We start from the raw sequence: 21,991 nt of genomic DNA on the forward strand, positions 1-21,991 counted from the left end.
CACTTAAACTCTCTGGACCTGGTGTCTATCTATGAAATTAGGATAATGACTGCTGCTTCCTCCTTCCCTCGTGAGGGTGGGGGGTGGGGGAAATGAGATAATAAAATGTAAAGTGCTTTCAGCTTGTAGGGAAAAAAGCAAGAAGAAAAAATTTAAGGTTCCCTATACTGTTTTCCTTCTCTTGACGTCTAAATGCAGAATTCTGGAGACAATACTTGAAGAGTGAAGCAAGGTCTGGACAAGATTTCTGTGTGTGGAACTGCCCAGTGGCCTTTGTAAGAATCCAGCTTTCACAAAGTGTGGAATATGACCCTCCTTGAAAGTATGTGAATTTTGTGAGATTTGTGCTCTATGTCCTTTATCTGTCAGTCAATAATCAGTTTCTGTTATCGTGGGATGTTCAGTCTGATTATTTTATAGTTCTGCTTTAAATCTTATTCTTACTATATGTCAGAATTCAGGCAAAATCTCTTCATTAAACCTGGCCAAACAACCACTTGCTGAAATTCAGACATGTTTGCCAGATACTTGTCCTTCCACTGGCCTTTTCTTACTTTGTGCACAGGAAATCTAGGACTGTTGATGTAAGCTAGTCTTTATCTCAGATTATCAGGATCTGTCATTTTAGTAACTTTTTGCTCTCAAGAGGCCAAATATTTCAGGTTTTTTTGCTATGCTTATATTATCATGATGTTCATTTTCTTAAGGATGAGATGGAGGCAGAGGTTGGGAAGACTTGCCTGCAGCCACAGAGTGACTCACAAACACAAGGGGAGAGGGGTATGAGAGAGGGAATTCTTCCCTGACCTCACTCTCAGACTACGCCTTCCAGCCCATTTCCTCCACTGGACTTGCCTGCTTAGAAATCATGTTCTAGAGCTGTTTTGTTGCCTCCTCCCATCCATAGTTAATCTTTGATGTAATTCATTTATCTAAGACATCATTTAGCCCATTATCTCCTTGTGGTTCTCACTTGGTTGCAGAGTTTCCCACCTCTTGTTTTATTAGTTCAAGTCTCTGTAAGTGCACCTCTACCCTTACATTCCTTTTCTCTGGACTCTAGTCCTTGTCAGAGGCTTGGGATAATATCTCACAGGGAGAAGTGCAGAGTGGTTGCCCAGGAAAGAAGGAAAACTATAATTTATTGAAGGCCTTCCATTTGCCATGCTTTATAGTAGATACAAAAATAAGACAATAAACCTACAACTGTAGTATTCATATTTTGCGGATGGAGAAAAGGAGGCATAGAGAGGCCAAGCAACCTGACCGAGGTTACATGACAGTGAAGGGGTGAAGCTGACATTCAACCCACACTCTTTTCAACTATGACTTACTGCTTTGGGTTTTACCAAACACTTTTTTGTAGCCACAGTTTTTGTTATTTATGTAATTATACTTTCTAACATTTGTGTATTTGTAACCAGAAAAGACATCCGTGTTTGGGCTACCTGTCACCACCAAATCCAATAAGCAATGACAGGGATTGAATCTTTATGGGCACTTTATTCAGGTGGCTGGCAATCTGAGAAGATGGTGGGTTCATACCCTAACAAACCATCTTCCCTTCTCTTTCCTGACCAGAATTTTTATAAGGTGGGGGTGAGTGGATAAACAAGGAGAGGGAAGGGCTTTGAAATTCAGGTAGGATTAGTTGAGCAAAGCTTCAGCATTCCTCTTTTGGGCAGTTAGCTGTTTCCAGGGGAGGGTGGTCATCTGCTCTTCCTAGAACACAAAAGGTCCGGTGTCCCCAGGTGGTAATCTTCTATCAGTGCCCCAGGGGGCTGGCTGTTTTCCCAGGAGCCAGGATGGGCCTTATCTGTAGTTTCTGAAACAAAATCTTTAACATACACATTACTTGTTAGACTTGTAAATTTTTACCTTAAGCTAAAAATTTTCCAAGTCTTGAGTCCCCTATCATAGTGATTTATGGCTTCATAAAGTTTTCACAAATTTGATTTTATTTTATGCCTGCAACAACCTTATTAAATAGGCACCATGTGTAAAAATGTTCCTTTTTTTGATGAAAAAGCTGATGTTTTTGAAGTTTAGTAATTTGCCCAATGTCCCACTAACTGGTGACCAATCTATACCGTAATCTATTATCAAAAATTCTTTCTCCTAAAATAAAAAAAAATAAAATAAAAAAAATAAAAAATAAAAAAAATAAAATTCTTTCTCAAGTACTATTTTCATTATGACATTCTTCTGATTAAGTGACAACCTATTCCTAAATATACAATTGTTGATTGGTTGCTCAATTCTCTTTACCTGCTGACCTTTTCCATTCATTCATTCAACAAACTTTAATTAAACACTTGTGATGTATGAAGAACTGGGGATACAAAGAGGAATGATACATGGTCCCAGCCCTTGAGGAGATTATAGTGTGGTCAGAGAGTCATGCAAGTAAACTAATTATTTTAATCCAGGATAACAAAGGCTATGATAGAGGGAGTCATGGGAGCACTTTGAAGGGGTGCCTCACCTAGGCAGTGGGCTCAAGGAGGGCAGCTTAGCAAAAGTGGTACTTGTACTGAATTGTGTGGGATAAGTTGAGTGTAGGGTGTGAGACAGGGAGGGATAGGGGTGAGGTTGGGAAAACTAAACAAGGGAGATCATGGAGGAGTTTGTGGGCAAAAGGAATTTAGAGTTTATCCCATATACTATAGAGAGTCATTATAGGATTTAGGCAGGAGTTGACATGATGACACTATTAGAGAGAACACTATGGCAGAGCATTGAGAATAGATGGGAGGATGAAGGCCAGATAGGAGATAGCAGTCACTTAGGTATTCATTGCAGTAAAACATGTGGGAAATGGAGGCCTGAACTAAGATATTTAAAGTTGGGCTGGAGAAAACCATTTGAATGAGAAAGATTTTAAGTAGAAATCCATTAGGTTTGCTGACATGTTGGATATTGAAGGTGGGTAAGAAGGAATCAGGAGGAGATCTGGGCTTCTGGCTTGAGCAGCTAGACAGACAGTGAAGTTATTTATAGAGAAAGGGACACAAAAGGAGGAGTTTCAGTGTGAAAATGTTCAGTGTCAGGTGCCTGTGAGATACAGGTCTGGAACTCGGGGGAGATGTCTGGGCTAGAGATAAAGATTTGGAAGCCATCGGCAGGAGTAAAGTGAGTGCACGTCAAGAGGCGATGAGACAGAGCAGGAAGGTGTAGTACACTGTGGTTCTCGCCCTTAGCTGTGCATTAGAGCCACTCAGGGGAACTTCTTTTTAAAAAAGATTTTATTTATTTATTTTTAGAGAGGGGAAGGGAGGAAGAAAGAGAGGGAGAGAAACATCAATGTGTGGTTGCTTCTCATATGCCCCACACTGGGATGCAACCCAGGCATATGCCCTGAGTGGGAATTAACCTGGCGACCCTTTGGTTCTTAGGCAGGCACTCAATCCACTGAGCCACAGGAGCCAGTGCCTAGGGAAACTTTTAAGAAGCCAGGTAGCTTGGGTCACACCACAGACCTATAAAATTAGAATTTTTGGGAATAGGATCCAGGCATCAGTGTTTTTTAGAACTCTCCAAAAGTGGCAGCCAAGGTAGATAGCCTTTGGTAGACAGAAAGAAGAGTAGGAAAAGCCTCATAAAAAGTGATAAATAGGGAGGAGAAGCTTAGGAAGGAGCCCAAGAAGAAGCTTCCTGAGGATAAGAGAACCTGGAGAGGAAGGGGATTATGGATGCTCTGGGTGTGAGAAGTCAAGAAGAAAGGAGTGAAGCCACCCTCTATATACGTAATCTTCAGTCACTTCCTAAAATGACCCCTTTCCTTCAGGTGCCTAATCTGTTTGATATTTCCTGCATTTAATTTGGTAGACACTCATCTGCGTCTCTACTGAAGTTACTCCCATGCCCAGGATCCCTGCCCTTTTTCAGGATGCCAGTCCACATCCATTTCATATTTAAGACTTGGCTCAAAGCTCCTCCTCCCAAGACTAGATGGTTAATTTTACCAGATTCTGATTACTCCTTATGCATTCACTGTATTTTGCCATATATAATGTGTACTTTTTGCTCTGTATAAGCTAATTAGCTGGACCCTGTTGGGGAAGTCATTAAAGCAGATAATTTTCTGTAAGGCATTTGTAGCTGTAACTACTTTGAAGTGTTGATATAAGATTTGCATGTGACAATATGAAAAAGTATGTGTGCGGTATAGTATAGAGTGGTGTTATTAAATTTTATATTTGCCCATAGGTTGCTTCGCAATCACTCCAAAGTGTGTGTGTGTTTAACTGAATTATAAACTTCTTGAAGACAGAAACTGTTTTGTTTGTTTTCTGACCACCCTTTTGCTTTGTGGGCTGCGGTGACGCTTAGGCAGCTGCACATTTGCGGGCTCGCAGGGTTAACCAAATGTAGCATCCTTAAGGATATTGCTCCCAAGTGACAGGAATTCTGGAGCTTTGAGCAGAACTGAGAGTCAGATGACAGCCTGCACACCCAAGTCATTTGAGTCAGTATCATCTAGTCCAGATCTGTAGGCTGCATACACATAGGGGAAAATCCTAGGTGTGTGCAGGAAATGGAAAAGGATTGAGGCAAAACCATCTGATGGCTCTTCAGACTGCTCTGAGGAAAATCCAAAATCCTCAACCCTACTAGGCCCTGCAGAATTGTGGATCTGCAAAGTGAACCCTCTGATCTCATCTCCTGTGACTCACCCCCTTGCTCATTTGTATCCACTTGTCTGTTATGATTTCCTGAATGTACCTGACACACCACTGCCTTAGAGCCCTTGTAGCTGCTGTTCCCTCTTCCTAGAATGCTCTTCCTCAGATATTCATTGAATTCTTTCCCTTACTCAGGAGACTTGCCCTGACAGCCCTATTTCACTTTTGTGACACTCAACGTTTATCTTCCTTCATTGCTTTTTTTCCCTGCAGCATGTGTCATTGTCTGATATGCATTTTACTTATTTAGCCCCTCATGTCTTCCTATTGGATGTTAAACTCTACAAGGTCCATGTTTTTTGTCTATATTTTTTAAAGCTGCTCTATCCCTGGTGCCTAGATAGTTCTTGAAACATAGTCCATTCTCAATATTTGTTAATAAATGGAAAAATGTGTAAATGAATAAATGAATAAAATTTATTTATCAATGGCCAAGGTATTTTGAACTGGTAGAGACCCAGTAAGTTAAGGAATCTGACTCCTTTTCTTATTCTAGTTTTTTATTTAATCAAATTGGGGTGAAAATTTGTATTAATTTCTGTGAGGCAATAATTCTTTAGCTTCTTGGCTTTTTTGGTTTTCTCTCAGAGGGGAAAAATCTTAAATAGGAGAGGGCTCTTAAAGTTTAAGGAATCTTACTTTAATCTCTCTCCTGTTATATCTTCTGAAAATTCCTACCTTTCTTTGGAGAGAATTTTCTAAAAATGGGGAATTCTTCTTTGAACTTTAAAAACAAATGGAGAGAAAAAGTAGGACATTTTGGTTTGTAAATATGAGGCCTGTCCAGAACATATCCAGCCAGGTAATATGAAAAATAGAGACATCTATTGAAGAAGATATAAGATACAAAAAACATTGTACATAGGACAATGATACCTCAGTCCCTTTCAAAGTAGGCACCTTGGGACCTCACACAGTTCTCCCAGTTGCCATCAGCTGCCCCATTGTATTTTCATGAATCTCATAAACAGTCTGAAATCCCTTCCCTTTCAAAGGTGATTTTAGTTTTGGGAAAAGCCAGAAGTTGCTGGGCACCACATCTGGGCTGTAGGGGGGCTGAGTCACCTGGGTGGTTTGATGTTTCACCAAAAAACTCTGCACGGGACATTATGTGTGAGCAGGCACAGTGTCATGATGAATCTGCCAGTCACCAGTTGCCCATAGCTGTGGCCTTGTGAATCATCTGAATAGTTTCCATGGAGGAATGTTCAAGCTTAACGCTAAATTTGATGCAGACTTGTTGCTCTACTTGCTCATTTTGAATGTGATGGCCACACAGTACACATCCTCACTCAAGGGCATCTACTGCCCCACTGGCTAGTACAGTGAAGTCATCATTGTTCATGCATGCACGTTCCAGTCCACTTTCCTCAGCTGCCAGGTTACATGGATGCTGTGCAAACTGTTCTCGTTATGTTAATAGTGGCTGGACTTTTTCTGGACAGACCTGGTAATATGGGATTAACTCTCTGATGAGATCGGTAGTGCTGGAAGTGCAGGTGTTTTCCAAAAGCCTTTGGATGTTTTGCAGAAGCTAAACTGCAATGGGCTGCTTGTGGGGCATCCCTAATGTGTGTGGACACCCTAATGCATGTGGACACTACTCTTATCCTCTGCTTTTTTCAGATGGAGATACAAACAATAGCTACATGGACCATTGGTTCTACCCAGGAGAGCAGTTGTGGTGTGATTCACAAGCTCCTCAGGTTTCTGCTCAGACACATGGAGAAATTAAATATGAAATATGGCTTCTTTTATTTTTCATCTGACTGACCACAACTCATCACAATATACTGTAGGTGAGAATAAAGCAAATGAATGAAAACATCCCAGGGCTTTACTGTTTTAAAATGAGGTTCTGACAGAAGCTGGGAAACTATTTGGCAAGGATGCCAAGGCAGAGCTTTCTGGGTTGTGTGAGTGGTTGCACTAGATTATCCCTTTACACCATAGAATCATAGAGTTGGATCATCTAGGTCAATTTAGAAATCATGTAACTCAAGTTCTGTCAACTGTCAAAGCCCCTCTGCAGTAATCCTAACTGTGGGCACACAGTCTCTCTTTAGGTGGGGTTAGTGATGTGAAGATCACTACTTCCAAAAACCATGGACTCTGGGGAATGTTGTAAATATAAGAAAATTTCTCCTTACATTGGGTAAAATCACCTTACTTTTAACTTGTACCTATTGGCTCTAGTTCTATTCTGTCAAACAAGGTAGACTTGCTCCTTATTCTATGTGACAATCTTTACATATTGGCAGATGCCTCTAACATCGTTAAATCTTCTTGAGGAGAGAAGTTCTCATCACGCTCCTTTGCAATGCCTCTCCTGATGTCTGGACTGAGCAGTGCAGGGAAGAAAGCTCTTTTTTCTTCTCATCTGTACACTACTTCTATTCACTTAACCTAAGGTTGCTATTGGCTTTTATTTTTTCACTAAAATTAAAAAAAATTAAATTGTGTGAAATACACATAAGAAAAAATTTCCATCTTAATAATTTTAAGTATTCATTAGTGCTAAGTACATTCACATTGCAGTCAGCCAATCTTCAATACTCTTCATATCTTTAAAATGAAACTCTGTACCCATTAAACAGTAATTCTCCTCGCCCCCTCCCCCTGGCAACCACCACTCTCCTTTTTGTATCTATGAATTAATTTCACTACTCTAGGTACTTCATATGATCGCAGTCAAGTAGAATTTGTCTTTCTATTGACTGGCCTATTTCACTTAGCATAATTTCTTCAAGGTACATCCACGTTATAGCATGTATCAGAATTTTCTTTTCTAAGGCTGAATAATATTCCACTTTATCTATTTTGTTTATTCATTCATCCATCAATGGACACTTGGATTATTTTCATGTTTTGGATATTCTAAATGAGCATACAATGATCTCATCAAGACTCTACTTTCAATTTTTTTTTGGTTATATAACCAGAGGTGCAATTGCTGGATCATATAGTAATTCTATTTTTAATTCTTTGAGGACCTGCCTTACTGTTTTCCATAATGGCTGCATACTTTTGCTTACCCACAAGGGTTCCAATTTCTCCACATTCTTGCCAGTATTTATTATTTTCTGTTTTGTTAATTAGAATTAAAATTTTATTTTTTATAGTAGCCATTCTAATAGGTGTGAGGTGGTATCTCATTGTGCTTTTGATTTGCATTTCCCTAATGATTAGTGATGTTGAACATCTTTTCATGTGCTTTTGGCTATTTGTATACCTTCTTTGGAGAAATGACTCTTTAAGTCCTTTGACACTTTTTAATTGGGATTGTTAGGGTTTCTTCTGTTGTTGAGTTTTAGGAGTTATTTATATATATTCTGGGTAGAAATCTTTTTTCAGATATACAATTTTCAAATATTTTCTCCCATTCTGTGTATTGTCTTTTTACTCTGTTGACTGTACTTTGATGACAGAACTTTGTCTTTTAAATCTTCACCTGAGAATATGTTTATTGATTTGGAGGGAGAGAATGGGGGGGTGGAGAGAGAGAAACAATGATGTGAGAGAGAAACAGGGATTGAACCCACAACCAAGTACGTGTCCTGACTGGGGACCAAACCAGTAACTCTTTGGTGTATGGGATGGTGCTCCAACCAACTGAGCCACCCGGTCAGGGCTACTGACAGAAGCTTTTATTTTCATGTGGTCCAGTTTGTCTATTTTTACTTTTGTTGCCTCTGCTTTTGGTGTCATGCTTTAGGCTGTTTTTATTTTTATCTTAAAGTAATCACAGATTGCTGTGCTCCTATTACAATCAATTAAAAGCCCTACTCAAATCTGCCATGCTTAATGCTGTTAAGCCTAGTGACCTTCATTCTATCTCCTTATCCATATTTACTTCTCTCGAGCCTACTTATCCTTAAAGGCCCAGACCAGATGCTTCTTGTAATAAGAATTCCACTAGCATTTCCCAATTAGACATAATTTTTTCTTCCCCTCGTCCTTGTGCTTGATTATAGGCCTTCATAGTATTTTTTGAATTAAATGTATTGATTTATGTGTACCATATTACTCAGTAGACTGTGAGGTCCTTGAGGGCAGGGGCATGTTGATTCATGTTTGTTTCCTCCACAGTACCTAGCATGTGTCTTGTGTGTATCTGTTCTAGTAAAGGCAGGCTGCCTTGGCAGTTACATACCAGATTCTGCGCCACAAATTATAGTCTCTATTGGATAGACACTTTTCATTGGCTGGGGAGGCCAATGAAGTGATTTAAAAACATCGACCCTAGTAGTACCTGGATTTGAATTCTATTCTTGCCACTTTCAAGATATGTAACTTTGAGTGAGTTATTTAATTTCTTGATACCTCAGCCTTCTCAGCTGTAAAATGGAGATGACAAAAAAAAACCCACCTAACTTCCGAGGATTCATGAGAGGATTCTGTAGAGTAAGTGGTGTGAGCACTCAGCATTATGCCTGGCACACACTAAGTGCTCAAGGAAAGTTAGTAATGGCTATTTTTTACTTGTATGTGCAAACAGTTGTTCTTTTGTACTCATCACATGGAATTGTGGTTGTTTTCTGCCCAATAGATTGTAATTTCTTCATGGCAAACACCTGGCCTATGTACACCCTCCAATGCTCAGCAGAACATCCAAGAAATTGTAGTCATCAGTGTTTGCTGGATGAATGAATCAATGAATCTGAGACTTTTGAACTACAGCCCCAATATTATACATATATCAGATGCTTCTGTTATTAATAGGCATTGTACTGTAGGGCTTTATAAATAAATAAGATCAGTGATTAACCTGGCTTTAGAGAAAGGTAGATGTGTAAATTGGGGACTTTAACATAAGCAGGATAAATTAGACTGCCATACTATAGAATTGGGAATAGTAGGACAGACATAGAGTAAAAAAATGGATGACAAAAGTAGGGGTAGGAGATGGCTTTATGGAGGTGAAATGTGAAGTAAGGCTTTAAATGTGTACAATGTTAATTGAAGAAATTCACCTGCCTACTTAAAACCTAATTGTTCATTAAAGTCTGGGAGAGATACTTTCTTTACTATGAAGACATTCATCTTGCCTCACCTGCGTATAATCTGTTCCTTCTTTGAGCCTCCACATTGCTTTCTTTATCATCTTACCACTTTGTTACAGACTTTGGTGTGAATGAGATAATCAACAAATGTTGTGTATAGAATCACAATTACTCACATGCATAGCTTAGCACTTGCCTCTACTCCTGACTTATTGTAAGCTCTTTGAGGGCATGAACAGTGTCTTTACAGTTCTCTGGTGCCTAGAATGTGCCAGCTACCTCACCAGGCACTCCACAGATTCTTACAGCTACCCTATGAAGATGTTGTTATCTAAATTTTAAAATGAGGAAACTGAGGCTCAAGTTACATAGAAAGTGGGTGAGCCAAGATTGAAACTCACTTATATTGGACTCCCAAACTGCTGTTCCTAATTCCATGGCACACTACACAATGCATGTACACCACACAGTTAGGGACAACAGCTGCTGTAGTAGAAACTGGTGACTAGTCCATGTGACAAAATCTCACTTGTTCACTGGGCAAAGAGCACCATACTGTGACTTTTCCCTTCTCAACAGCCTTATCATTTTCTAGAATCTAAAGACATGGTGAATCCAGTGATCAGTAGGTGGTGCTAGAACTCCATGATATTTTTCTCCAGTTGCCTTCTTAGTGCTTTTCAGTCTCTGGAATATTTACTTTTCGGCTTGGCTGATCCATCTAGGCATTTAGTTATGAAACCATAGCATTATGACTTGAAGGAGACATTAGATTGTATTGTGCCACTCCATGTTTTAAGAATGAGAAAACTGGAGCACAGCAATGGTACAAAAATTACCCCAAATCACAAGTGGCATTAGTAGCAGTGCCAGGACTAGAAGTCAAGTTTTCTGACCCCCAGTTCAACGCTCTGTCTCTTAAGACTGTTGCTATCTGTTTAATGGTGTTCTTAGAACCCTTTCTTCTCAAGAATGCAAGTTGCTTGTAGGCAAAATGCAATAAGAGGTTGTATTTGACAGTAAATATTAAGTCAATAAATATTCATTTCAAATTAGTCTCCAATTGCTTGAGTAAGTCTCCTGGTAAATTAGCCAACAACGATGGCTGCAAGTCCATTTGTGCTAGGTTCTCAAAGGAATGAGACTCATCAGCCTTCTATTTTTTATTTTTATTGTTTTAAAGTTAAACATTTTTTATTGTTTATGCTATTACAATTGTCCCAATTTCCCCCTTTGTCCCCCCTCCCCCCAGCCTGCTCCCCATTCCCACAGTCAATCCCCATATCATTATTCATGTCCATGGGTCATGCATATGTGTTATTTGCTTATCAGATTCTTTTTTTAAAAATATATATTTTATTGATTATGCTATTACAGTTGTCCCATTTTCCCACCTTTATTCCCTTCTACCCTGCACACCCCCTCCCACCTGCGTTCCCCCCCTTTAGTTCATGTCCATGGATCATACATATAAGTTCTTTGGCTTCTACATTCCCTATACTATTCTTAACCTCTTCCTGTCTATTTTCTATCTACCATCTATGCTACTTATTCTCTGTACCTTTCCCCCCTCCCACTCCCCTGCTGATAACCCTCCATGTGATCTCCATTTCCGTGATTCTCTTCCTGTTCTAGTTGTTTGCCTAATTCATGTTTTGTTTTTGTTTTAGGTTTGTTTGTTAATAACTGAGTTTGTTGTCATTTTACTGTTCATATTTTTTATCTTCTTTTTCCTGAATAAGTCCCTTTAACATTTCATATAATAAGGGCTTGATGATGATGAACTCCTTTAACTTGACCTTATCTTGGAAGCACTTTATCTGTCCTTCCATTCTAAATGATAGGTTTGCTGGATAGAATAATTTTGGATGTAGGTCCTTGCCTCTCATGACTTCAAATATTTCTTTCTAGCCCCTTCTTGCCTGCAAAGTTTCTTCTGAGAAATCAGCTGACAGTCTTATGGGCATACCTATATAGGTAACTGTCTCCTTTCCTTTTGCTGCTTTTAATATTCTCTCCTTATCTTTAATCTTGGGTAACTTAATGATGATGTGCTTTGGTGTGTGCTTCCTTGGGTCCAACTTCTTTGTGACTCTGTGAGATTCCTGGACTTCCTGGAAGTCTACTTCCTTTGCCAGATTAGGGAAGTTCTCCTTCATTTTGTTTTCAAATAAGTTTTCAATTTCTTGCTCTTCCTCTTCTCTTCTGGTACCCATATGATTTGGATGTTGGAACATTTAAAGATATCATGGAGGTTCCTCAGGCTCATTTTTTTTTTGAATTCTTGTCTCTTCATTTTGTTCTGGTTGAATGTTTCTTTCTTCCTTCTGGTCCAAACTGTTGATTTGAGTCCCAGTTTCATTCCCATCACTGTTGTTTCCTTGTACATTTTCCTTTATTTCACTTAGCATAGACTTCATTTTTTCCCCTCTAATTTGCGACCATATTCAACCAATTCTGTGAGCATCCTGATTACCAGTGTTTTGAACTGTGTATCTGAAAGTTTGGCTATCTCTTCATCACTTAGTTGTATGTTTTCTGGAGTTTTGATCTGTATTTTCATTTGGGCCATTTTTTTTTGTTTTGGTGCACCTGTTACTAGTAAGGGGCAGAGCCCTAGGTGTTCACCAAGGTGGGGCAACCCATGTCACTGTGTTGTGATGCTGTATGTGGGGGAGGGGTCCAAGAGAGAACAGTGCTGCCTGCTCTGCTGTATACCAGTTTTCAGTCACTTCCCTTACTACCCACAATCAAATTGGGCCCTTCTGGTACTGATTCCCAGGTGGGTGGGTTTGTGTGTGTTCTGGGGCCCTGTGCATCTCTCCAATGAACTCTCCTGTGAGGCTGGGAGTTTCTCTTCCTGCCTCCTCAACCCCCTCAGGTATTTTCAGCCAGAGGCTTTGAGGCTTTCAGTCAGAGGTTTTGAGGCTTTATTTCCCCACACCGGAACCCTGGATTGCTTTGTCTGTCTTGCTTCCCAGTTGTTCCCCCAGTTTATCTGCACATGAATGTGGGACCACCCAGCCTGCAATTTGCCACCTTGCTGGTCTGCCAGCTGCCGCCTTGCCTTGAGTCCTTTCCACCCAGCTGCGCATCTCTGCCTCTCCCACTGGTCTGGATGAATGCTTCTTCTTTAACTCCTGGTTGTCAGACTTTGATACAGTTCAATTTTCTGTCAGTTCTGGTTGTTTTTTTGTTTTTAAATTTGTTGTCCTTCTTTTGGTTGTGCAAGGAGGTACAGTGTGTCTACCTACACCTCCATCTTGGTCAGAAGTCCAGATATCTTACTTATCAGGTTCTTAATGACCTTATAGCTTCTGTGAAAAGGATCAATGGTAAGAAGCAGCAGGAGAACATTTGTATATGCCACTATCAGAAGGCTGAATGCACACAGGGAAACCTGAGTATATGGAAATCAACAAAGCACTGAGGGAGGATTAAAGGATGTAAGTTTGGAACCAGCCTTTCAAGGAGTTGAGGGATAGGAATTGTTGGGTTTGAATTCAGAGAGGAAGGTGAAGCAAGAAGTAATAATGTAAAATGGCTACAATCAGGGCCTGCAAATCATGAAAAGTGCTGGTGGAGTTCTATTTGAATAGGGTCTTGTTGGGGAGGGGCACAGGAAGTCAGCGAGAGAAAGGTTGGGTCCTGGGTTGTGGGAGAGGCAGGCATGAAAGCCATGTAATAGTGGAACAGGACCGTGGCCACAGAATGGTGGTGCCAGGCTTGGAGGAGAGAGTCGTGATGTAATGAAGAGAGTTTGTTCAGTTGAATTTGACTCAACAAGCACCTGCCAAATACTTATTCTGAGAGATAACAATGATGTGGAGATTAAGGTGTGGACCTTTATCTGAAGGACACTGTAATGCAGTCAGGGAGTGAGGAACATTCTCTGCTACCTATAGTAATGCAGACTGGGATGATGGTTGCAGAAGTTTTCAAAGACATTGTTTGCAGACAAATGAGTGGTTACTGTTGTCTGGGAAGAAGAGGGATCAAGGAAGGCTTCTTGGAGGAGCTGGCATGTAAACTGGGATTTTCAATATTATGTTGAGCATTTATTAATCTTCTATTGAAATCATACCAAAGGGGAAACGACAATAAACACCAACCAAATAAACAAGAAGATATCAGATTATTAATTACTTTGTATATGCTATCTCAATTTATTTTGAAGTAACTATTGGAATTTTAAACTTCACTTTACAGATAAAGAAACTAAGATTTAAAGAGATAAAATATTTTATGATCAGAACATTAGCAAGTGGTAGAGCTATGTCTCAAATACAGGTCTTCTTTATTTTAAATCCCAGTCTCTTTCTTTATAATTGGCCAGTCATTATGCTTGGTGCTGAAGAGAAGATTGTGACTAAGATGTAGTTTCTGTCTTCTAGGACCTCACAGCATGGTGTGGGAAACAGATGGGTTTAAAATGGACTTCAGTGCAATGTGGTAAGCTCTGTACTGTTGATAGGTCCAGAAGCTGTTGCTGATTAGTAGAATGGATGACATTTTGAGGCATGAAGATTAGGAAAGTGTTTAAGTGGAAGAAATGGTTTAAGCAGAAATATGGAGGTTGAAGAGATGTGTGGTTAAGTTGGAGTTTAGACTTTTGACTCCTTTTTATCTGTTTCCTATTGATTTTTTTTTCATTGATCAGGAGCTCAAAGAACAAAGAGATCTTGGAAGGCGAGAAATGAGGTATTGTTCTTGGAAAATGGCCCACAGGTGAAGATAGCACAGCTCCACAGTGAAGAAAGGAAAGAGTCATCGAGGTCATTGCTCACCAATCATTTATTGGGTATTTTAATACAATTCCATAGATTTTCTTGTGAAGAGTTTTCAGGCCCCAGGAGCTATGCAGCAACAGTTTTGGCTCCCTAGTATCTGAAAACAGATGACATATATTTTCTCTCCATTTAATATGATCAGAAACTGGAAAGACATTGAACTAAAACCAGTCTAGTCAGCTGTAGTGATAGTTGCTCAGTGGACAGTCCCTATCTGGTGAAGGGTAGGAGCCTGGGTGCTGGAGGTGTTGTGGATCCGAGATGCCCTCTGTGTTCTCTGGCTCTCCTAGAAGCCTCTCACTGTGTTTCATTTTAGTGCAGACTATGAGGCTTGCAATTCCTGATGTTTCATCCACGGGAGTCAGGAAACCAAAGCCCACCAAAGTTCACCGAAGCCCAGATGTCCTCATCTTAGTTTGTAACATGTATCTTCAGAATACCTTTCCTGTTTCCGAACTTTCAGGAGAAGTTTTTACCTTTCAGTGATACAATCATGTCCTGTCTACATAGATGGAAAACCAGGAAATGATTTAAATCTCCAAACTAATCAAAATTGAGATCTGATTATTTCACCCAATTTACTAAGATTTCACCCAACCAGAACACCCTAGAGTTGCTGCTCAAAGAACTGAAATGCCCTAGAAGTGAATGTTAATCCTCAACAGCATCCTTGTAAATAGGTAAAAGTAGAGGAAAGAAGGAACACATACATTTTCAATCTTTTAAACAGAAGTAAATATGACCTTGGCATGTAGATTTCTTCCTCAGCTGTAGCTCTGGTGTGCCCAAGGCCTAGTGCTTATGAGCTTTCTGCTCTTGTAGATAGTCATAGAGGGGGTTGGGAGCAAGAGCTGCCTTGGTATGGTGACTTTCACCCTCTTCTCTTTTTGGGGGCCTCCCACCACTCTGGGTTGGATAGAAGGCTTTGTCCTTGTGCCTTCCCTGGGAGCCTTGGCTCTGGACATCCTCATTTATGAGGAATTTTTCTCTGTTAGCACAGCCTTGCTGGGTTCCATGAGAATGCTGATTCTGGGACCCTTGATATCTTTCTTTCTTCTTATGGGTTTGCTTATTCTGTTGTTGCTGGCCATTTTGATCCTCTTCATGGGTTTGCCTGTTTTGTCTTTGATGGTTTTGCTTATCTTCATGGGTTTGCCTGTCCTCTTCCTCACATGGAGTTTCCTGACTCTTACAACCATGTCTACCCTGGATTTGGTGGCCCTGCTCTTCCTCTGCCTGGTGGCTCTGCCCCTCACCACAACTCTCCCTGGTCTGGGCCTGGCTGTGGCCCTGCTCACTACTGCACAATTGCCCACTACTCTCTTTGTGACAATGTGGCTTTTCTTGCCAGATTTGTGCTACAAGTTTGTGTTGGTGGTGTTGTCTATCTTCTTCAGGCTCTGATGCCTCATGGCTGTTCTTCTGCCCTTCCCTAGATTGAAATCTCTGTCCTTGATCTCGGCTCACATTCTGTCCTTGAGTCTGTTGAGTTGGTCTCCCTGACCTTCCTGATTGCTCAACATATGAACCTCTGCTTACTCTCTCACGTCTATGGGAGCACCTATTCTGTCCGGTCTCCCCAGTCTCTGACTGACTATATTGAGAGCTCTGACCTTGTCTGTCTGTCTGACCATACTGATAACTCTGGCCTTGTCTGTCTGAATGACCATAATGATAAGTCTGGTCTTGTTTGCCTGTCTGGTCATACTGAGAGCTCAGACCTTGACTGTCTGTTTGACTATCATGAAAACTCTGGCCTTGTCTGTCTGTCTGACCATGGTGGGAACCCTGGCCTTGTCTGTCTGTCTGACCATAGTGGGAACCCTGGCCTTGTCTGTCTGTCTGACCATAGTGGGAACCCTGGTCTTGTCTGTCTGTCTGACCATAGTGGGAACCCTGGCCTTGTCTGTCTGTCTGACCATGGTGGGAACCCTGGCCTTGTCTGTCTGTCTGACCATGGTGGGAACTTTGGTCTTGTCTGTCTGTCTGACCATAGTGGGAACCCTGGCCTTGTCTGTCTGTCTGACCATAGTGGGAACTATGGCCTTGTCTGTCTGTCTGACCATGGTGGGAACCCTGGCCTTGTCTGTCTGTCTGACCATAGTGGGAACCCTGGCCTTGTCTGTCTGTCTGACCATAGTGGGAACCCTGGCCTTGTCTGTCTGTCTGACCATGGTGGGAACTCTGGCCTTGTCTGTCTGTCTGACCATAGTGGGAACTCTGGCCTTGTCTGTCTGTCTGACCATAGTGGGAACCCTGGCCTTGTCTGTCTGTCTGACCATAGTGGGAACCCTGGCCTTGTCTGTCTGTCTGACCATAGTGGGAACCCTGGCCTTGTCTGTCTGTCTGACCATAGTGGGAACTCTGGCCTTGTCTGTCTGTCTGACCATGGTGGGAACTCTGGCCTTGTCTGTCTGTCTGACCATAGTGGGAACCCTGGCCTTGTCTGTCTGTCTGACCATAGTGGGAACCCTGGCCTTGTCTGTCTGTCTGACCATGGTGGGAACTTTGGTCTTGTCTGTCTGTCTGACCATAGTGGGAACTCTGGCCTTGTCTGTCTGTCTGACCATGGTGGGAACTTTGGTCTTGTCTGTCTGTCTGACCATAGTGGGAACCCTGGCCTTGTCTGTCTGTCTGACCATGGTGGGAACTCTGGCCTTGTCTGTCTGTCTGACCATAGTGGGAACCCTGGCCTTGTCTGTCTGTCTGACCATGGTGGGAACTCTGGCCTTGTCTGTCTGTCTGACCATGGTGGGAACTCTGGCCTTGTCTGTCTGTCTGACCATGGTGGGAACTTTGGTCTTGTCTGTCTGTCTGACCATAGTGGGAACCCTGGCCTTGTCTGTCTGTCTGACCATAGTGGGAACTATGGCCTTGTCTGTCTGTCTGACCATGGTGGGAACTCTGGCCTTGTCTGTCTGTCTGACCATGGTGGGAACTCTGGCCTTGTCTGTCTGTCTGACCATGGTGGGAACTCTGGCCTTGTCTGTGTATCTGGCCATATTGAGAATCCAGTTCTTGCCTGTCTCCCTGACGACAGCCTGATTCTTGACCCAGCCTCACAGAATATCCATAATAAGAGCCTGATTCCTGCTGGTTGGTTTGGCTAGAACAAGAGTCCTCTCCAAGTCTTCCAGGCTGGTGATAGCTTGCTTGTTGTCTAAGCCTTTCGGACTGAACTTGTCTCTCACACGGATTTAGGGCAAAGATATATCCTTGTCTTCCAGGATGGCCGCTGCTAGATTTATGACTCAGTCTTTGATCAGAGCTGGAGTCCTGACCTTGCCTCTCAGAATGATCATAGGAGTTCCTATCTGTTGTTTCAGACTGACCATGGTGGGAGTCCTGATCCTGTTTCTCAGACTGACCGTAGTGGGAATCTCTATCTTGTCTCTCAGTTTGATCCTGGCGGATGTCCTGGTTTTGTCCATCAGATTGACTGTGGTGAAAGTCCTGCCTTTCTCCCTCATGCCTCTGCCTGTGTTGTCTGCCTGCAGTTCCTGGAAACTTATGGTCTTGTGTTCCCTCCTGCTCTCCTTCTTGCTGGGAAGTTTTATTTCCATGTGACTCATTTTCCAGCTTATGATAGCAAGCTTGGGCCAACTGGAACACCAACAAGAGATATTCTTGAAAATCAACATGTCCATTTCTGTCTTTATCCAAGTGGCTCAAGATGGTTTCCACAGTCTCTGGGTCATTTGGTCTCTGTGAGAAGAAAAACAAAGAGAAAAATCAATTTTCTTCCTGTGGATACTTAGATGTGTGCCCATGTCCAAACTCCAGTCCATTTAGTTTGTATGAGTCTTCCTTGGTTGAGAAACCATTAATCTGAAGTGGCTTAGGCTTGGTTCTAGTCTTTGATCAGCTGGTTCTCAGAGCTCATCCCTTGCTGACCAATGGGAAGCAGCCGGATTATAGGGAGTAGATACACTTATTTAAAATCACCTCCATCAATAATTAATTTGAGTCATAATTAATTTGAGTCATTTGAGGAAGCTGTCCCACCCCATCACATGCTATATTGTAATTATCTGTTTACCAACTTCTTTCCAACCATGCTGTGAGATACTGGAGGGAGGGGAAGCTGGCTTTATCTATATTTCTATCCTCAGTGGCTAGTATGATACTGTTATGGAGTAGGTGCTTAATAATGCTTCATTGAATGAATGAATGAATGAATGAGAAGATGGGTAGACAACACTAAAATATAAAAATTAAGATATGAATTTAGATAGCTTTTGAGAAGTGATTTCTAGTTCAAAGTTGTACTTCCTCCTGTTCCAACTCAGATACAAAAAGGTGTATGTGTGTGTGTGCATGTGTGTGTAAGCATGCCTATACACACATGTCTGTGTGCTGGGAGTTAACTATTAATGAGCTGCCTAAACTCTTTTAGTTATAGGGTAGAGCATGACCAAATGAAATAAAAATCAAGCCCTGGCTGCAGGTGTCAGAGTCACTCACACTTGACTCCATGGGGCCCAGAGTCTATGCATCTTACCCGGAGGATGTTTCCAAACTCAGCCAAGAGCAGTTGCTTCAACTCCTTCTTGCACAGTAAGGCACAGTCCCCATCCTCTTTAGCATATTTCTGGAATATCTTGATCACGGTGAATATACTGTTCAGGAGTTGAGCCATTTTGGCAAAGACAAGTGAACCTAAAAGATGAAACAAGATTTTGTTTAGAAGGAAGCCCAGAAGACAGCATTTTCAGAAGAAAAGTGGTCCCTCTTGGTCAGAGCAGAAGCATAAGAAATGACATAGTCCCTTCCTTAGCCATACCCCTCACCCCTTTGACCCACACAATCTGGCTCTAAGTGTCACATACTACAGTGGGAGGTGAGTGAAGAATATGGGTCCCCTGCTAGAAAAAAATGGCTATTTCCTAAAAGCCAAAAAATATATGGTAGGTGCTCCATCCTCTACCCCAGGTGGGACTTGCTTGATTGAAACTCTCACATTAGAACAAAAAAGAAAATAGTCAGGAAGCCCACAGAGACAGCACCAAGGCCAGCGTAGTGCAGTGTAACTTTCTATCAATGACTAGTACAATGAACAGGGCACTACACAGAGCCCACTGAATAGGCCACAGTCTTCTAATGAACCTTGCTCAAGTGGGGAAGAAGGCTACAGGTCTCTTGCCATGAACCAAGGAAACTTTCTGGGAGACTAAATTCCAGCAAGTTCTTCTGACCTGGATGGTCACTTTGGGGTATGATTATTAAATAGAATCAGTGAATACAAAACTGTTACAGAAAAAAAAATAGCAAGCCAAATTAACTGCATAGATGATAGGAAGTAGGATATAATAAGCTAAGTTTACACTGGCCATGCTAGGAGGCTAGGGTCTTCGGGAATCTGGATCTCCATGATATTTCTTCTTGTGGTATGAAAGCCCAGTTACTAGGTTTAGAGGCCTCCAAACTGAAACCCTAACTGTAATTCACATTGGATTTCCAAAAGCATGCAGTGATGCCTGTACAGATAAGTTGCAAATAATGAATTTTATGGACTAACTGAGGTGTTAGTGGCAAGTCATTGTAATGAGACTTGACTATTACATGGTTCCATGGTCCAGGGCCTTGCCCCTAGGGAGCTCTAAACTCTTGAGTCTTGCCTTTCACAAAAGGCAAACGCTCCACTATGGGAGACTAAGCTTTCCACCAATAGTTCTAGCCCTTGATTTTGTAATGCCTAGATACACTGAAACAAAAGCATGTATATTTTATAGCCTCAAAAATAAGCAACCTCAGCTATAATCATATTCTCAGATAAAGCCAAGAAAAGGAAGCAGGAGGGAACCTGAGGCTGTCACCCTCAGGGAGTAGTCTCCAGACATCTCCAGCCCAGCATATCACAGCCACCATGCTGAGCCTTGTGGATAATGCCATTGCTCCCCAACACATATCTTACCTGTGTAAGGAGGAATGAGCAGAAGATTGAGAAGTTGAAGAGGATACTGGAGCCCTGAAAACCCATCCTATTTATATGGGTTTTAATTGTCTTATTAGGCCATCCCAGGAGACACTCATACTGTGGCAGGGCCTGAATCACCCTGGACCCAGCCCAGCTTGGCCCAGCTTGTCTTCTCTCTCTACAAACCTTTTGGTTTATTTACTTCCCCCATTTGTTCACAAACCTGTTTGTCATTAGATTAGGTGACACTGTTCAGTCCCAACCCCATTTAATTAGGATAATGTGTGTGTGCATGAATGTTGTGGGGGTCCCAAAAGACAGAGGTATTCTTCCTTAATACATGTCACTTACCAGCACTAATGGAGGACCACATCATATCATACCAAAGTAGATGATCAATATGATCATTTTACAAAAATCTGTCAAAGTAGGGACTAACAATTTTAGGTGTATGGCCAGGATGTAGTTCCTGGAAGAGATTTGTCTTAGGCTAATGTCTTGCTTATGTGTATTTTATGTGTATTTTAATCTATTGACCTATTTTGAATTTTTTTAGAATTCAGGAACATTTAACAGCTCTGCTGGCTGGAGGGGGGTGTAGATACATGACTAATTGGTGGGAGGAGGTATGATGATGGTGTTGTTATCACCATGTGAGCCTTTTAAAGTCTTACTAAAAGTAAGTTTAGAGTTTAGGAACGACGTGAGAGCTTATGCTCTTTGTGAGTAGAAATGCTGTCAGAGACCTGTGTCTCCATTTATGTTCCATCACTGCACCTATGACATGCCACCAGTGTCTTAAGCATAGGAGAGTCACAGTAAATCTTGGTGGAGTAATTAAATTATTGATTATGAAAGCATTTGGAAATTCTATGTAAAATGCAAAAATTTCTAGATTTCCTTTACTTTCTATTTTTACCTTTGGTTGTATTTTTTTTCTATGTATCTATCCATCAATCAATTATTGGTAGTGCTTGGGATTCTGCAAGGGAATCACAAAAGTGCAGAGAGATTTTAGTCTGGTTGGAATAAAGAAGTTTCACATAGAAAAAAAGATCTTGAATACCAGGAACAGAACATACAAAGTGCTGAGTGTTAGAAAACCTGTGTATGTATGGAGTCTTCAGGGACTGAGCCCAGAAGGTGAGAGTTGTGTTGTCCCCTAAAGGAGTCAGGTGGGCTGATGAGAAGAGAAATTCTGATGAGGAGAAGGGAAAGACCAAAGATAGAGGTAAGGATTTACACAGTTTGGATTAGGGTGAGTTGGTAAGTCTGGCTGGAGCAGAGACTATATAGGAGAATAGAATTAGAAAATTTTGGAGCTGGAAAGGAAATCTAGTCTTAGTCTCCTAATTTTACAGATGTGGAAACTGAGACCCAGCTAGATTGAGTGACATGCCAAGGGTCCCACAGGGCTATGGCTAACGCCATGCCTAGAACCCGTGTCCCTGTACCCCAGCCCGGCAACACACTTTCTTACACATTCTTTGAGGCAGATTTGTGGTCTGCTTTAGGGTTTATTTTAATGAGAGATGAGAAACAGGGAACATTTTGGTCAGGAAAGTTACATGACAAAAACATTATTTGGGGGAAGAT

General features: G+C 41.5%; 1 protein-coding gene across 1 annotated transcript in view; it reads right to left on the reverse strand.

The window, feature by feature from the left end:
• Nucleotides 1-20,431, reverse strand: part of LOC123804590 (trichohyalin-like) — a 41,739-nt gene extending 21,308 nt beyond the window's left edge. Inside the window, exons 1-5 of the mRNA XM_045816949.1 lie at nucleotides 20,393-20,431; nucleotides 18,980-19,137; nucleotides 17,517-18,183; nucleotides 16,488-17,351; nucleotides 15,274-16,127 (exon numbers count right to left, since the gene is read on the reverse strand). Of these exons, the coding sequence (XP_045672905.1) occupies nucleotides 15,274-16,127; nucleotides 16,488-17,351; nucleotides 17,517-18,183; nucleotides 18,980-19,117 (2,523 nt within the window). The 5' untranslated portion in view covers nucleotides 19,118-19,137; nucleotides 20,393-20,431. The remainder of the gene's footprint in view (nucleotides 1-15,273; nucleotides 16,128-16,487; nucleotides 17,352-17,516; nucleotides 18,184-18,979; nucleotides 19,138-20,392) is intronic.
• Between the last annotated feature and the right edge of the window lie 1,560 nt (nucleotides 20,432-21,991).

Source organism: Phyllostomus hastatus, unplaced genomic scaffold (assembly GCF_019186645.2).
Source record: "Phyllostomus hastatus isolate PE091 unplaced genomic scaffold, TTU_PhHast_1.1 phas_scaffold_216, whole genome shotgun sequence".
In the NCBI taxonomy this organism is placed as follows: Eukaryota; Metazoa; Chordata; class Mammalia; order Chiroptera; family Phyllostomidae; genus Phyllostomus; species Phyllostomus hastatus.